At 37.3% G+C, this 18,177-nt stretch overlaps 1 protein-coding gene across 2 annotated transcripts in view; it reads right to left on the reverse strand.

Moving 5' to 3' along the window:
• Positions 1-2,814: 2,814 nt before the first annotated feature.
• The window catches only part of LOC311084142 (arf-GAP with coiled-coil, ANK repeat and PH domain-containing protein 2), a 36,973-nt gene continuing 21,610 nt past the window's right edge, over positions 2,815-18,177 (reverse strand). Inside the window, exons 10-23 of one of the 2 annotated variants that reach the window (XM_084116009.1) lie at positions 15,370-15,482; positions 15,224-15,275; positions 15,043-15,143; positions 13,887-13,992; positions 13,600-13,808; positions 12,760-12,829; positions 12,303-12,397; positions 11,735-11,925; positions 8,847-8,939; positions 7,196-7,395; positions 6,173-6,282; positions 5,952-6,062; positions 5,793-5,854; positions 2,815-3,749 (exon numbers count right to left, since the gene is read on the reverse strand). In XM_084116009.1, the coding sequence (XP_083972135.1) occupies positions 3,670-3,749; positions 5,793-5,854; positions 5,952-6,062; positions 6,173-6,282; positions 7,196-7,395; positions 8,847-8,939; positions 11,735-11,925; positions 12,303-12,397; positions 12,760-12,829; positions 13,600-13,808; positions 13,887-13,992; positions 15,043-15,143; positions 15,224-15,275; positions 15,370-15,482 (1,593 nt within the window). In that variant the 3' untranslated portion in view covers positions 2,815-3,669. Of the gene's footprint in view, positions 3,750-5,792; positions 5,855-5,951; positions 6,063-6,172; positions 6,283-7,195; positions 7,396-8,846; positions 8,940-11,734; positions 11,926-12,302; positions 12,398-12,759; positions 12,830-13,599; positions 13,993-15,042; positions 15,144-15,223; positions 15,276-15,369; positions 15,483-18,177 lie in introns of both variants that reach the window. The other variant, XM_084116008.1, reaches the window with a different exon arrangement.

Here is an 18,177-nt window from a genome sequence, read left to right on the forward strand (position 1 = left end):
GTTTGGGATACAATTGGGGTAATCCACCAATTGGCACCTTGTGACTTTCATGTTGTGTAACTCTTTCCCGGCCATTGACGTAATTTTACATAATTTATGACACAACGATTCTCCGCCATTGACCGAAAATTTCGGCAATCCATGTCTTCACTGTTATACGGTAGGGGACGCTATTACACATCTTCTGGAAGAGAATGGCATCTACGGATCCAGAAACAAGAGAACTCGCAAACACCCTTCTAAAACCTAAAATGACTAAATGGGACACCCTACGGTCTCATGGACTTAACGGACACGCGCACTGCAGCCATTGTAAGTCCACAAAACTGAAAGTGCATATGAAGTGTGCCATTTGGGACAGGGCCATAGAAGCATTGCTTATGCATATGTAAAATAATCATCAACATTAAACAGCATGTACATCAAAACTGTCTAATGTTACTGAATGAAATGTCGACCCAGGACGAGCTCTAGGACTGTGCATTGGGGGTGTTGATGGACTTGATCTACTCCATCTGTGTTTAGATCATCGTTCTGAATCTTAATTAGATGTACTTTGACACAAAAGTGATTCTCTAATTTTTTATTATTATGGTACTCACCCACATTCAAGTTGATAAAGTTGATTTTTGTTTTTAAAGCAGAGGCTCTGTTCATATATATATATATATATATTCAGATATTCATTCATAATTTCCATGGCTCGTATGGAAATTTTCAGCATGTTTTCAAGCACCACTAACTGGCCTATGTTTTATGAACGGAAAGTCTAGACTTACTAAAAGTATTTTATCAAATGTATTTTCTTTCTGATGCATTAACAATAATTAATAAACATGCAAGCTCAAAGGTGTGACCTTCTGGGTTTATCATATTCAATACCAAATCTGAACTTTCCTTCTGGGTGAACTACACACAATATATATTGTTGCCATCCACTGCGATTATATTGTGCCAATATATTGTTACACCCCTATTAGGCAGATATACGCCAATGAAATGTTGCATCATGATGACTAAGGATACATTTACATGTCAATGTACTTAAAAGTGGAAAAGATTTTACTTTGCTTTTTCTCGCGCACAGACGACAACGTTGTCAAAATGATCCCCGCTCAAACGGATCCGTGAAAACGTTTAAAACACTGTTTTATTCATGCCAGGCCAGTAGGTGGCGACGTCACTTTGTAAAGAAACACTACGCGCCTCTAGACTGAACACGTGATACACATGCGCATGACGTCACGTTCCACAAATTAGCGTTTGTGTAGTTTTGCAACGATAACGGTATCGGTTTCAACCCATTTTCTAAAGTTTGCGTTTTCAGGCCCACCGTGTAAATGAACTAGCCTGGCTCCGCCCTCCTGCGTACTTCCGCTCAATTTCATTTTCCTTCAGTAACTCCGTCTGGGATTGTGGTGTATTCTTTGGTTTTCTCCGATCAATTTTTAACCGGTCCAATCAGCGAACAGAGGGAGTGGCTGAGAACGATGACGTTGAGATCGTGCGCTAGTTTGAGTTGACATACGTCACGACCAAAAGTTAGCGATTGGTTATGGCAGATCCAGAGTGACTCTGGTCAGATCCAATAGTTTTAAACTTCAACAGAGTACCCGCCTACAAGGAAGTTAACGCTTGTCAATGGAGAGAGGCCAGACTCTCTGTACAAATGAAATGTACGAGAGTCTGGTAGAACCAGGCTATAAATGAACGACCAAAATGCATAAAAAGTTGTTAGTTGAAAACGGCATCATGTAAACTGTAGCCTGGAAATCCAGACCTAAATCTGAAAGATTAATGGTCTGGCGTCGACTAATGAAAATCAGCCAGCTCGAGGATCGGCACCAAGCATGCATTTGAAAATCTCACTGCACGCAATTGGATAACACTACGACCAATCACAACAAGCCCCATACGCTTAGCTACCAGCGGAGCTAACTGGTAGATTAGACTCTTGCCGTATCCGGTCGGCAAAACAGCAAAAACGCCCTGATTCGAGTGCCGTCTTCTGTTCCTCTTTTAGATAAAAAGCCAAGTCTAACTCGTTCATTGTAGCGGCTAAAGCCGTTTCAAACAACTGGTGTTCATCCATAGCCATCTTGCAATGTTTACTAATGACTTCGACGTCACAGCGCTGTCGCCATCTCGCCTCTGGCCCGCCTATATCAGATAACCCGATGTGATTGGTGCAGCTCGGATACAAGGGCATATTTAATGAGCATCATTACTAGACCCCAGAGTAAACTCGCTGAGCAAATTCAACTTGTGCTCTCATGAGAACTCTGGATTACCAGGGTATGTAAACGGCCCCTAATTGACACAAACTTTCACTTAAGCACAATGTCAGTTGCAATTTTTTGCACATTACCTATTAATGAAATAACAGTACTTAAAAGGAAAGATGTCCCAGAAGCACTTCTTCTAAGAGTCACTATTCACTTGGCTTTTGGATAAACGTAGCAATAACCGTAACGCATGGCTTGAGCCGTCTTATCTTGCGAGGTTTATAAATAAAGCAGTGTGACGGTAATGTTGTACGTCTAGAAAAGCATGATATGAAAAGGTGATTCAGCTGGCAAGAGCATGACTTCATCCCGTCCCGAGCGACTGAACGTCTGCGTGCTTTAGAGTCACAACACCAGTGTTTACATTATACAGACACGTACGACACGGGAGATTACTTCACACCATCTGATACTGTAAGCTAGAAACGAGACCGGTTCAACACACAGGTTTCAACCAGCAGTTCAAACATTCGACTGAAGAACTCGGTGCTATAAATCAAGTATTTCAAGTAAAACAAACAAGGCGGCATTATAAAAATGGTAGAGAAAACAATTTATAATATACCTTGAGATATTTTCAGTCAGACATTCGCATTGGATAAAACAATCTTAAAAACTCGCACAGAGAATCATACACTCTGAATGATTACAGAATCAAATATAGAAGACATGCAAACAAGCTTATTACAACATTTTAAAAGTACCACAAAATACCAAATGTTTCCCAGCCCAAGAAGATGTATGTACAGAATATACATAATTTACACCCCTTATTCTGTGGTCGGATTACGATTCGCTTGTGTACTATTAGAGCAAAGAAAACAGTGGGGTGTGCATGCTAACAAAATGGTTTTTCGCAAGATTTTCTTTCAAATATGCATTCAAACATCATCAACCTGCAATTAAATACATGATGAACATAATAAAAAAAAATGAAATTGGTATTATGTAAACTTAAATCGTATCATCCTCGCTCTACAATCATACAGTGATGGAATTCACTCAAATGTAATGTTTAGGTAAAAACGGGCCTCGTTTATGAAACAAATGTGTGCATTGATGCATTTACTTAAAAACTGTTTGGTGTGTTTCATAAGTTAGATTCTATGGCTCAAATATAACATTCATCAAGAGATTCTATATAGATATACTGATAGAGCCAAAGCCATGAATTAAACACTATATAAAAGAGTTTTATCTACATTTACATTAAAAAGACACAAAAACGCAATATAATTCAACTGGTGTTGCTCAGATTATTATGTGGGCAACAATATTGATTTTATATAAAATGTCCCATTGTGACTTGAGAAATACCTACTGATAAAAAAAAATCCCATAGAAAAATGCGGAGGTTGTTATGGAGTGATTATGCCATCCCGAATCAGTAGCGGTTGAGTTTGTCCGGGTCATTTGATGCCATCTGGGTGAAGTCTTGGAAAATGTCCTGGTACGTTTCATCTCCTGTAAAGAGAAACCAGCTTGATTAAGAGAAGTAGAGTGATTGATCTGCATCAGACACGCTAAACACACACGAGCACATGCTGTAATCTGAAGAACACACACACACACACACACACACACACACACACACACACAGATGAGCTCCATACCTGCTCTACTTCACAGCAGAAACTCACAGAACAGCAGGAGAACGCAGGAGAGAAGAGCAAACGCAGTGTTTGAGAAGCACATGATGAGATATCAAGTATATTTATTGACTCTTTACATGATATCTATCATATAGTAGCACAGAAAATAATTCTGCGTGAAAGTGTGAAGATTTCCATGTGAAGAAACGTTACAGGAGCGATAGATAGCCACATAAAATATGTATCAGTGTGCCAAAGAAAGAGAAACAGACAGTAAATGAATAAATATACAACGTTTTTAATGCTTTGCAGGATTATATATAATAATTCCATCACTTAAGGCCTTCTGAACACCTTGATGCAGCATATTAATACACCTGAGACTCTAATTTTAGGCTGTGCTCTGCTGAGAGATCGCAATGATGATTTGTCGAATATAATTTTGTTTAAGAGAGGTCACATACAGAGGTAAACGACTGTGGCGAAATGAAGCAGAGGAAGAAAACGAAACGCTTGAACTGCATTGTGGGGCGTAAAGTCCAGCTCTATAGCGCCCCTCTGTGGCCGATGCCAGAACTGCAGCTCATTTGGCACTAAATATATTCATTATAACATTCAGACTGTCAAATTTCTCTCGTAATGTAGCTGAATACACTTTAAGTACGTAAAGTATTTAATCTATTCCACAAAAAAATATATATTACAATTTGTTTTACAGGAAAAAAAATATATATTTTCATCAGCATCATTACTCCAGTCTTCAGTGTCACATGATCTGTCAGAAATCATTGTAATATGATGATTTATTACCAGTGTTGGAAACAGTTGTGCTGCTTAATATATTTGTTATAACCTATGATACTTTTTTTTTTCAGGATTCTTTGATGAATACAAAATTAAAAAAGAACAGCATGCACTCAAAATAGAAATATCTTGTAACATTATACACTTCCGTTTAAAAGTTTGGGGTCAGTGCTTTTATTATTTAAATAAATTAATACTTTTATTCGGCAAGGATATGTTAAATTGATCAAAAAAGTGATTGTAAATATTTCAATTGTTATAAAAGATTTCTATTAATAAATAACGTTCACTCATAAATCATCATATTAGAGTGATTTCTAAAGGGTCATGTGACACTGAAGACTGGAGTAATGATGCTGAAAATTTTAAAAACATAATTTACAGGTAATTATAATTGTAAGGATTTAACATTACAGAAAACAATATATATATATATATATATATATATATATATATATATATATATATATATATATATATATATATATATATATATATATATATATATATATTACCATTAATTACCATTTATCTGCATAACACAAAAGTGATTTTTAAAAAGTTAAATAAATAAATAAATAAAAATGGTACTTTGTGCTAAAACTGATGGTCAGTATAGATCTGTTATTATTAACAGAACATGCATTTGTAACAACAATCTATATTTTATCTATGGCCAAATGCAGTGGTCTACTACGTCTTCACAGATATAATATTTATAAACACACTGATTTGATTTAGACAATTTCACTTCCCCAAGAATATATAAGAGATAAATACCAGGAATGTGTCATAAATACACTGAGCTTTCATTGCACTGCTCATTCAGACAGTTTTAAGACAAATATACACTAAGTAAATAAGGTGCATATGTGTTCAGCACTAAGTAACGTCACTCTTTCACAAGACTAGTTATTGCACGTGTTCCAGCGGTAACATGTAAGATGAGCCCATCCTGGGGCCGAGCGATATTCTGGCCGTGTACATTCGTTTGCTACAGGTTTGTGGCGTAATGTACGTGTGTGTTAGGCGTCTCGGAGATGCAAGCTAATGAACTCCTCCATACACTTCCGGTACTGCATTTCAGTAGGGCTGTTAGAGTTATATTGACCTGAGTGACTGTACGGGCCCTCCGACTCACGCATCTCCTCGTTCATCTTGGCCAGACGAAGCCTGTCAGGAACACACAGGGAAGACAAAATTCAACATTTTAATGATCGACACAAATTTCTCAATAAGCATCAAACGTGTGAAAGCTAGGGGAACTTACAATGTGACAATGTCAGCGTTTGCTGCCTCGACTGCGATTGTAAGTGGCGTTTGATTCTCTGCGTCTGCTGCGTTCTGATTGGCTCCACGTTTTAGAAATAAACACACTTGTCTGTAGTAGCCAAAAAAAAAAAAGAAAAAAAAAAAAGAACATTAAACCATGATTCACAACTAAGAAAAACAAAACCTGCATTGTTGTGAAGCGTGTTGAGCAGAACTAACCCAGTGTGGCCCAGTATAGTGGCGTGATGTAACGGTCCTCGGCCGAGTTCGTCCAGCTGATTGACACTGGCTGAATTCTGGAGCAGGAATTCACAGGTGACGAGAGACCCCTGATACAGACACACACGAGACACTTTCAAACACGCAGTCTCTGCTAGTCTAAATAAAACAGCATTCGTCATTACGTCTGTAATGTGATGCATTTCATATTCAAATATTAGCCAGAAATGCCTTTTGGAATAACATGCACTGATGAATCGTACAATAAGACCAGGAACATTGATTATTTAAAAAGTAAAAGCAAAATTATTATTTTGAAAGTAAAAATCTACTTAATCTGCACGATTAATTGCTGTATGTCGACAAAAAAAAAAAACACAAAACACACACGGAAAAAAAGCAAAAGCAAATAAAAAATAAAACAAAAGCAACAAAAAACAAAAAAAACATGAAACAAAAAAAAGAAGCAAAACAAAAAAAAAATGCAAAAAAAAAAAAAAGTAAAATCACAAAAAAAAAAGAAGCAAAACAAAAAGGATAGCAAAAAAAAAAAAAAAAAAAAAGCAAAACAAAAACTAAAAAACAAACCACAAAAAAGCTAAACAAAAACACACAAAAAAGTAAATCACAAAACAAACAAAAAACAAAAGCAAAACAAAAAACAAACCAAAACATGAAACAAAACAAATGCAAAAAACAACAAAAACAAAATGCAAAACAAAAAACACAAAATAAAACCAAACAAAAAAGAAGCAAAACAAAAACAATAGCAAAACAAAACACACAAAAACAAAAAACAAAATGCAAAACAAAACAAAACCTAAAAAAACAAACCACAAAAAAGCTAAACAAAAACACACAAAAAATCACAAAACAAAAAACAAACCAAATCATAAAACAAAAAAAATGCAAAAAACAACAAAAAACCCTAAAATAAAGAGTGTAAAGGCATTGTGAAGATGGTGTGTGAACAGCATGAAACACAGACACTCAATCCCTCAGTGCGTGCGAGTGTCTCCTCACCCCATGAACGGCCATGATGAGCGGCGTCCGGTTCCCATCGTCTGTGTTGGTCCAGTTCACTTCTCCCCCGTGTGCGAGAGCTTCGGCCATGTCGGGCAGGCTGCGTGAGAACGAGGCCCAGTACAGCTGCAGGCCCGAGGTGAAGTGCTTCGGCTCGCAGAACACCACCACAGCTTTCCCAGGACACTCCTCTGGAGGATCTGAACCACAGCACGGGCAAACAACTTACAAGTGGAATAATGACACGAATGCTCTGTTATCCAGAGCTGCAATAACTGAAGAACTGTGCAACATTAATAATACTGTCATTTACTTGTTTATTACTGTCAAGCTGTTTTGTATAAATGAATAAATGTGACATGACTTGACTATGGGGCAAGTGAGAGGCGTGAAACTCAAAAGCCCCTGGTCACGCTCTAATTTCCTTGACGGAAAAGACAATGTCTTGACATTGAGCTAAACAACTTTTATATTTGTTTATAAACAAGTTTATATCTAAAAGTCAGAATTGCAAGATGCAAAAAAATGTCTAGCAATTGAGAGTTTATAGTTAAACTCGGAATTATGGGAAAAAAAGTCAGAATTGTCAAAGTTGGAATTGCCAGAAAAAAAGTCTGAATTGTACATTTATATTGGAATTAAAAAAAAAAAAAAAAAAAAAGTGAACTGAGTTTATATCTCGTAATTGCAAGAAAAAAAGTCAGAATTGTGAGCTATAAACTCGTAATTGTGAGAAAAAAGTCTGAATTTCAAGTTATAAATTTGGAATTGCGAGAAAAAAGTCAGAACTGCAAGTTTATATTGGAATTGCAAGAGAAAAGCCGGAATTTCAAATTACAAACTTGGAATTGCGAGAAAAGTCAAAATTGTGAGTTATAAATTCGGAATTGGGGGGAAAAAGTCAGAATTTTAAGTTATAAACCTGGAATTGCAAGTAAAAAGTCTGAATGAATGTGAGTTTATATTGAAATTGCAAGAGAAAAGTCTGAATTGCGAGCTATAAACTTGGAATTGTGAGAAAAAGTTTATATAAGAATTGCGAGAAAAATGTCAGAATTCTGAGATAAAAAGTTGAAATTACCTTTTTATTAGATATTTTTATTTATTTATTACAGAAACAAGCTTCCATAATCATTAAATCAATTTAATTAAATAAATATCTGTGCTGCATGTTTCAGAGCGAGTCTATTTCTGTCAAATTAAAAGTTTGGTGGTTCACAGACACCGAGACACCTAGAAAGCACTGCATTTTGTTTGTATTGTGAGTTTACACAAATAAGAGTAGCCCAGAGGGTTAACATTTGAAAATGGAGAAATTAAGATACTAGTATTGTAATTTAACAGTTGCCATTATATTATTTTTCTTAAATCCTTGATAAATACTATATTTATTTATTTAGTAATAATAAGTATCATAATTAATAATAATTATTATTAGTTTATAGTCATATTGACATATAACCACAAATTTTAGGCCAAGTTTTACAAACAAGGACAAAACGTGGAGTTTCTTTTTTTTAAATCACATCATAAAATCACAATTTTTATCAGAAAAAAACCCCGGAATTCTTTTAAATCAACAATGCGATGCTATTTTTCCCTCAAATGTTGCATCCTTCCGGAAGTATTTTTCCCTGAAGCTCATACTGACCCGTGTTGTTCGGCGTGTTGGAGGAGGCACTCGTGCTCAACATCTCTCTGCTTGCATCTGATTGGTTCTGCACTTCACCGTCGGTACTTTTCACTGTCAAACAGAGATCAACTTACACACTCTTCTGTGATACAGTACACAAACCAGCAACATCACAAAACATAGCGTGAAACAAAACATGAAAACAAATAGAAACACAAAAAACATTCAAAGGAGAAAACAAATAGGCATGAGCGATGTTAAAGTTTCTTACAAAGAAACGTGTGATGGGATGTTGAGCGATGGAGAGACGCTGCAATGTTTCCTTCACAGAAAACCCACCCGGGTGTTGATTGAGCAAATTTCAGAATTTGAATTTAATTTAAAACTAAATTCTATCTTGAACTGAGGTAACAAATAGGATGCGAAACTACTGAATTTGAATGTAAACAAGGAGAAAATGGAGGGAAAACACTCCAGAGAGATTAAAGCGTAATGAATAATCAACATTTGAAATCTCAATATCAGAAATTTGTGTTGGTACATCTCAATATAACAATCAACAGATTCAAATTTTGATTTCAGTATTTATTTATGTACGTACTTACATTTATTTTATTCAATTTTTTTTATTTTTTTTTTACAGTTTGTGGTGCTTATGGGGAATCTGTTTAATGGTGGTGCTTTTGACAGCATTGAACTTTTTTTTAATTTTTTTTTTAATATGTCTAATCAGTTAAAGAAATGCATCTACATATGAAAACTTATTTGAAAGTAAAAGCATTTATTATTTAAAAAATAAGATATCTATAGTGCACAGTTAACAGTTGCACATTGATGAAACAAAAATTTAATATAACAAAAACAATCTTCCTTTATATTTAAATAAATAAATAAAAAACAACTTCCCTTTGTCATCAAGTCGACTTGTGTATTAAAGTGTTTATTAAGAAATATGACTAATCAGTTAAAAAAATCTATATTTTAGAATATAAATTGGCATAATTAGTCAAAATTATTTATAATTAAGTGTAATATAATTCTTGCTAGTTGATGAAATTTGTTTTGTCACAAATTTTTGTATGACAGCATTGAATTTTTTTTTATTCATTCAGTAAATTTCTCATCCTGTAGGATCTGTGACGAGTTCAACTCAAATCCACACTTGTGAACTGGAAGCGAGTCGGTGACATGGTGAATTTTGCTCAACCGTGACACTGAATAAGACACAGACAGCTGTACTTACAGCGGCGAGGCTTGGCGGAGGAGTTAAAGTAGGAGAAGAGAGAATCAAGCTCATCTACACAGAAGAGAGACTCGTGGTGCGCTTCAGCAGGGTAGGGTCACAGAGAGGGGCAGAAACACAGAGTAAAGCACTTCATTGAGCCCGCGGCCCCGTTCACACTGTCAGATTGAGGTCAGCTTGAGGTCAGCTAGAGGTCTGCTAGAGGTCAGCTAGAGGTCAGCTAGAGGTCTGCAAGAGGTCAGCCAGAGGTCTGCTAGAGGTCAGCCAGAGGTCTGATAGAGGTCTGCTAGAGGTCAGCCAGAGGTCAGCCAGAGGTCTGCTAGAGGTCTGCTAGAGGTCTGCTAGAGGTCAGCTAGAGGTCTGATAGAGGTCAGCTAGAGGTCTGCTAGAGGTCAGCTAGAGGTCTGATAGAGGTCAGCTAGAGGTCTGCTAGAGGTCAGCAAGAGGTCTGATAGAGGTCAGCTAGAGGTCAGATAGAGGACTGATAGAGGTCTGCTATAGGTCTGCTAGAGGTCAGATAGAGGTCAGCTAGAGAGGTCTGCTAGAGGTCAGCAAGAGGTCTGATAGAGGTCTGCTAGAGGTCAGCCAGAGGTCTGATAGAGGTCTGATAGAGGTCAGCCAGAGGTCTGATAGAGGTCTGATAGAGGTCTGATAGAGGTCTGATAGAGGTCTGATAGAGGTCTGCTAGAGGTCTGACAGAGGTCTGCTAGAGGTCAGCCAGAGGTCTGATAGAGGTCTGATAGAGGTCTGATAGAGGTCTGATAGAGGTCAGCTAGAGGTCTGATGGAGGTCAGCAAGAGGTCTGATAGAGGTCAGCTAGAGGTCAGCTAGAGGTCAGCTAGAGGTCTGATAGAGGTCAGCTAGAGGTCAGCTAGAGGTCTCCTCGGGTCCTGAGATCTGTACCCCAATCACTTCTTACCACTATCTATATGATGACTGATCGCTCATTGTGCTCTAAACTGCCATCACTGGAAGTGTTCGAGCGGCCATCTTACTATTCCCTACAGAGGGCATCATTGAGTTACAGCCAAAACATCGACCTACAAACACCCGATTTGCAGCGTCTCAGTCGCACAGGATTAGTTTTATGAAATATGTATGTAAATGAATTGTTCTGATGTTATCTGTAATGTTTATGGTCTTTTCGGAGAGTATTGAAATAGTTAATGTGGGCGTGTCTACTGCACACTTCCCACACAGGTAACCGGCCGAGCACAAAAATAGATTTATATATTTATAAATATGTACGCAATTATGGACGAAATATTAAACATGAACATATATGATTAGTTGCAGACATTGATTTGAATAGCCTAAATATTAATACAAGCTATTTCTTTACCTTATTGGGATTTAAATTAGAAATCGATAAGCAGAATCAGAATCTAAAAAACTTCAAATGATACCCAACCCTAGCCCCAAGTCGGACCTCTGGTTTTTGTATTGAAGTGGACCCTTGTAGACCTCTACCATGAACATCTGTCTATGGTGATTACACCACTTGGATGATGATATGATAATACCAGCTAAAACGGGGCCATACCAGCTAAAAAGGGGCCATGGCAGGACAAAGCAAAGTTTGAATTGAATCAGCAGAGGGTCCAGTTGCAGGATAGAGACGACGGCTCACATTGGGTTTGATCAGACCTGATGATCAACTCACCAGTGGAACCCGAGGCTGGATGGGGTTTTGAAGTTGACGGTCCACTTGTAGGTTGGGCATCCAAGCAGTCGCTGAGACATTTATCTTGTTTACTCAGTGATAAAACCTTCTGTCTGATCTCATCTTCTGACCGTCTCTGTACAAACCTTCGCTCCACATACTTGGCTTTAATGTAGGCCTCCACCTCATGCCTGTGGGTCACAAGACACAAACGCTGAGCTTTTACAATTGAAAACGCTTTTTTGTTTTCCAATAGGAGATGTATAAAGTAATCTTGGTTTTAAAAAATGGGTTGTCATTAGGAATTACAATTACATTATTTAATGCTTTTGAAATTAGTCTCTTCTGCTCACCAAGGCTGAATTTATTTGATCCAAAATACAGTAAAAACGCTAATATTATGAAATATTACAATTAAAAAAACCTTTTTTCTATGTGAATATATTGTTAAACTAATTTATTCCAGTGATCAAAGCTGATTTTTTTAGTATCATTACTCTAGTCTTCAGTGTCACATGATCCTTCAGAAATCATTCTAATATGCGGATTTACTGCTTTTTTTTTTTACCTGGGATCTCCTGGTTGTGGTTTTCTGGCTCCTAGTTCTTCTCGTCGAGCCTCGTAGATCTGATTTATGACACCATTTCCCAGCTCACACATCAGCTTAATAAAAAAATTAACTGTATTATTCATTCATATATAAGCACTGAAGCAGTTTTTTCCCCCTAAAAAGCTGGACCATTTTAGAATGAGAAAAAATCCTCTTGAAAAATTAAAATACAATGTGTTTGACAGAAACGAAGAAGTCTCTTTTTCCTAATTGAAGAGACAGACGAACTCAGCAAACCTAAAATCTGGTGCAATCGCACTCCGCATGTCTGAAAACGATCTGTGAATTCACGTGTACGAGGTAATGAGATGTTCATGAGATGAAAGAGATGGACAGATGTTCATATGCTCTAACAACCATCTGTCGACCCCTATCCATATGTTCATTATGCTGGGACTGACGCCTCGTGTCTCACCTTGAGCAGTTCAGGCTCCCATGTGTCCAGCGTCAGGGATCTGACTTTAGAGAAATGAACCCCAAGACTCCTGAGAAACAAAACATATATTTTATAAAATATATAGCACACTCAAGTAGTGGTAGACCGATATATCTGCAAAGCTTTTTTTTTTAATTATCTGCATTTGCATTTTTCTGTTTGGCTGATGTGATAGCTTTCATTTTGACAGTGTATGGGACTTTTATTTTGACAGCACAATAAGTATTTGAAAATCGAATGAACATTTAATTTCACAAACTTAGGCAAATTCAGCTGTGAGATCTTCTGAAGTGTGCATTTGTGTCCTGCATAAAAACGTGAACTGTGATCCACAAACTTTAAATCCTAGATTTGAAACTATGCTGCGCTATATTCAGTTGCCCACTATGTCATACTCGCTGTGTGTAAAATTAGCGTTCATTTTGCTAATGAAAACTATGACGAAAAATTTGTCGAAGACGACGAGACAAGAATTAAACGATTCAACTGTGTCTGTATCAACATGCAATATTGAAAAAGACAAGCCTAAAAAAATGATAACTGCCAAAATCTCACTTTATTTTTGTCAGGAAAAAAAGGAGACAAAATATTACAGACTGTTGTTCAAGCCTCTACTACAAGCTTTTATGTTTGCGGTTGCCAGACGTTAAGAGTTTGAATCCCCCAATCAGAGCTGTTCTATTAAAAGTATACATTTTCTGCCTGATGTTTTACTTAATAGTAGGAATCTGCTCAGCCACCCTGCTCTCTAAAATATCAGCATCAGCCATCAAAAATCGGTCGCCCACTACATTGCAGAATAAGTGCGGTGAAGTGCACCTGTGTATCCCGGAGCACTGTATGCAGAGGGTGATGCCCAGGTTGATGCTGGCCCAGCACGGGTCGGGTTGCCCACAGTCGCAGCAGCTGCTGTTCCCAGCGATGGCCATGACCTTCTGCAGCGCACCGTCCCCCTTCAGAGACTTCTCCTTCGCTTCGCCCGCAGAGTCCAGGCTGCCTGTAGAGGTGGACGACTTTCTGTCCATCTTCTGCAAACACATGCCACTGTTACACTGAGCTCCTGCAGCTGGGCGTGAGTGAGCTGAAAGCGTGGTAAAGCGTGGTACCTCTGCGTCCTCTGCGCGGTCCCTGAAGGCTGTGGCGATGCTGTTCTGGACGGCTTTGATCCAGGCCTGCCTGAGTTTCTCAGAGTCCGCTTGCATCATACAGCTCCTTTAAGAGAAAGAACATCACCTGTCTGACATATGCACTGCGAAATTATCAGACAACAATCAGTATTGTCTTTAAGTGAAAAACTAAAAAGAAAAAAAGTGCCAATTTTTTAGGCATAAACCATGAAATGTATGTTTTCTGTGCAATGGGTTAGAAAAAAACTATTCAAAATGTATTCTATGAAAATTTTCATAATAAACTTATGAAAATTTGTAGGATGTTCAGGTATTTTTACTGGGAAACAAAACTGATTTATAAAATAGTTTAAGTATATCGTCCATTTTCAAATACATTTTTGTAATTTTGTTCTGTGCTTTTGTTATTTTATTTACATTTTTATTTATTTATTTATTTCAGTTAGTTGCCAAATCTAAAGTTTTTCATTAAATACTTTTATTTCTCTTTCTTTTTTTATAGTTTTAGTTAACAATAAAAACATTGGTTACAAGTGATGCAATGCAAATGCGCACACCGGAGTTTTTACGCACTAGTATTTTGCATATTACCAGCAATTTCCACTGTCACAGCTATATGACAAAAATATAAATATATAATGACAAAATGAAAAATAAATAATTATTGGAATTGTGTTTCAAAATCTATTATTTTTATTTGGCACAAGTAGCACAGAAATGACACTTTACCATCATATATACAGTGTCCTCCACTAATATTGGCACCCTTGGTATAAATATGAGCAAAGGCGGCTGTGAAAATAAATCTGCATTGTTTATCCTTCTGATCTAATTCTAACCATTCATTGAGGCAAAACAATTGAAAGTGGGGGGAAACTCTCATTATGAAATAAATGTTTTTCTCAAGTTCACGTAGGCCGCAATTATTGGCACCCAATCATTGCAACGTCGTTATAGGAGAGTTTTCTCCTATAATCAGAGATCATTCCTCCATGCATATGACATATTTATGTGTAGATAGTATATATAGGTAACAGACAATTATTTGATAAAATAGGTGTTCAATAAACATAACTTTGTGTTCTTGCAAAAATAAAACTGATCAGCGTGATCATAATGGTGTGCTTGTACTCACTTGGTTGGAGAAACCACTTCGAAACAAAACCTGCGCTCGATGTCCTCGCAGTGTTTGACGGTGCACAAGCGCAAGTCTTCCACCACAACTGTAGGGTTATCCTGAAACACAACACCACAACCACTGCTAAACACAACGTTTAAAAACTCTTGCTCGTTCTTTTATATCATCCTAGGATTACCTTAAATTTCTTTTGGTACACCAGCTGATTGTTCTGAATTGAGAACCATCGCCTGCAAAGAAAACGCAATTAGCAACGATGACAATTTCGGTGACGTGTGTGTGTGTGCTCACCTGGAAGACACGGTATGACGTCTCGTCACTGACCTGTTCCATGTTTTGAAGGCGTTACTGGCCCTCTTGAACAGATATCCCTCCATGACGATCCCATTCTCTGCATCCACATTGTACTCCAGCTTAGTGTCGTCATTTGAGAAGTCCTGAGCAGAAAAGGCAAAAAAAACAGTCAATAATAGTACTGTATAAACACTCCACACACGTTTTGGCTGATGCACACCCAATGTTTTGCTAATGGACGATAGATAGACGATAAAAGCGTAAGATCACAAGAAGAAAACCATTAAATCACTTGAACTTAGCCTCTGTCAGATCATGAGGCGTCTCGGGTCTCGAACCTTCTGGATACCAGTCCAGATCTTTAACGGATTAGTTCATCAATGTTGTTCCAAACTCGTATGACTTTCATTCTTCCATGGAAAACAAAAGGTGAATTTTTGACGTTTCTGAAGAGAGTCGTACGAACAAAATAAATGTCAAAAAGTCAATGCCATTTGACAGTATAGCCAAACATCATTGGTTCTGGAGTGTCATGTGACCAAACGTCAAATCTAAAGCAGCCTGTCTAATAATACCATATTTTCATATTCACTTTATTATTGGAAATGAGCAGCGTGTGCATTCTTCAAAAGTTCTACTTTTTGCGATTGTAAATGTGACCGCTTTAGACTAGAAAAGGCCAATTACTAATACCAATAATTAGATGTACTGTACCTATAGTGAATTTATTTATAGTGCACTGTAAGAAATCTAGCCACTGGTTCTCGTTCACGTTAAGGATGATCTGAGATTATCCTGTAGATGTCATGAGAGCTCAGACTAGTCAAGTCCAGCCCATCTGAGCTCAGACTAGCAAAGCCCCAGTAACACTATAGCCGTCACCGGATCCTGTGTTTGTGTGGCTGTTTGGTGATGGAGTGAAACTCAAACAGCTGAAGACAGATAAGTGTGACATACTAGTAGATGAGGTAAGTTTACAGCCTGACCCGTATGTGCTGCGTGAATCCAGTCTGATCGGCTCTTAGATACTCTTACATCACATGATCTCCAGTGAACAGGGGAGAGCAGAACACACGATTGTGTTTGCTCGGAAATAATTCAGCACCCGTTTTAAGTGTGCCTGCTAACAACATGCTTGAGAATGTAACGATGATTGTATTTTAATATTAATTAGGATACTTTTACAATATTTATTAATCTAGGTTAACATTCTAGGTTGTATTTATAAATTTAAGTTCTATACATTAAAATTGTATTATTTGTTTTTACGAAAAATCATATTTATAATAAATTCTGTAAAAAAAAATGATGCCTAATGCATTAATTAATGTTAACAAATGGAACCGTATAGTAAAGTGATTTTTATTGCAAAAAAGTTGCAGAAATCTATAACTACAGGACTTAAATTGATTAACTAAATTTTAAATTAGTTATTTATTTATTGTTGTTTAAACAAACAAACACACAATAATGTGAATTCATTTAAGAGTTACAACAATCTGCAGTGTGAATGGAAAGTGGACTGAGACCAGAAGTGGCTAAAATGAGATCTGAATCCACTTTCAAGGCCAGTGACAGTGTGAACGCTAACAGAACTGGGTTCTTTGTCACTTTATGATCCACAATCCTCCTCTACGCGAACTCCAGACCACGACATTCAGTGTGACCCTTCACTTGTGTGTTCACCGTCGTCAAAGAAAAAAACGGACACGACAGCACCAACTGTTATTAAAAAGCAGATTCGGTTTCCATTTCTTTGTAACCTGATGAATCCATGAGCTGATACGTGAGCCTGCCCGCTTAATATATACAGGGTGGCAGGAACAAAGATTGAGGCTCCAGCTGTTCCCAAAAGCCCAGAGTACCCTGCTGTACCTGCAGCTCTTCTCATCTACACTACTACAGCCAGAAGAAGAACTCAATGAAGGCGCAGAGCAAGTGATGCACAGATCATGGTGTGTTTTCTAGAGTTTAGATATCATACAGTGTATGATGAACATACTTTAAATTGCAAAGTCAAAAAAATTCTGAAGTAGTCCAGCAGTCTTGTTTAAAAACTATTTTTTTTTTTTAAATAATTATCAACATTAAGAGACATTGGAACATGAATTAAAAAATGAGGACCTTGCCTCTTTCTTTTACACCATTGATGGTTAAACTACTTGACTTTTTGAGTCATTAAATGTAAATTATTCTTCCAAAATTGTTCATCTTTTCATCATAATGGACATCCGTATTTGTCATTGACCGACTGACCGAATATGCGTTCGAACACAGCAGTTCCAGACACAAAAACTGATCACTAGATACATTAAACAGTCATTTACAAAATAAAATGAACCAATGCAAACCTGTACTATGACATAGTATCATTATGAAAATCCCATCTTGATGAACTAATGCTACATTAAAAAAACAAACCACATCAGATCCAGCAAACCAGATTACACAAGAAGATGACCAGACGTCTAAATTAAAAAAAAAAAAATCATTATTTAGGCAAGATGTCACACCAAGCTCCCAAGAGGCAATGGGAGACGTTCGCATTCATCACCTCTCAAAGTAAACAACAAAAACAAAAAAAATAGTAAGATTAACTCACCAGATACCACACATAGTGGAACCTGCTGAAGATCTTCATGCCGAAGAGAGAAGTGTGTGTTTCATCTAACTTCCAAACATTACTGTGACAGTCTACGATCACCTGACCTGAAACGAGCCTCTACACACTCAACATTACGCGTGTATGAGAATGAACGTCCATGTATATGAAGACTGAGACGGGCATGAGCCTTGGTAACCATTGCTGGCTCCTCCCCTTCAGGAACGCTCTAGTAT

The sequence above is a fragment of the Abramis brama genome (genome assembly GCF_963993115.1).
Source record: "Abramis brama genome assembly, chromosome: 6".
Taxonomy (NCBI): Eukaryota; Metazoa; Chordata; class Actinopteri; order Cypriniformes; family Leuciscidae; genus Abramis; species Abramis brama.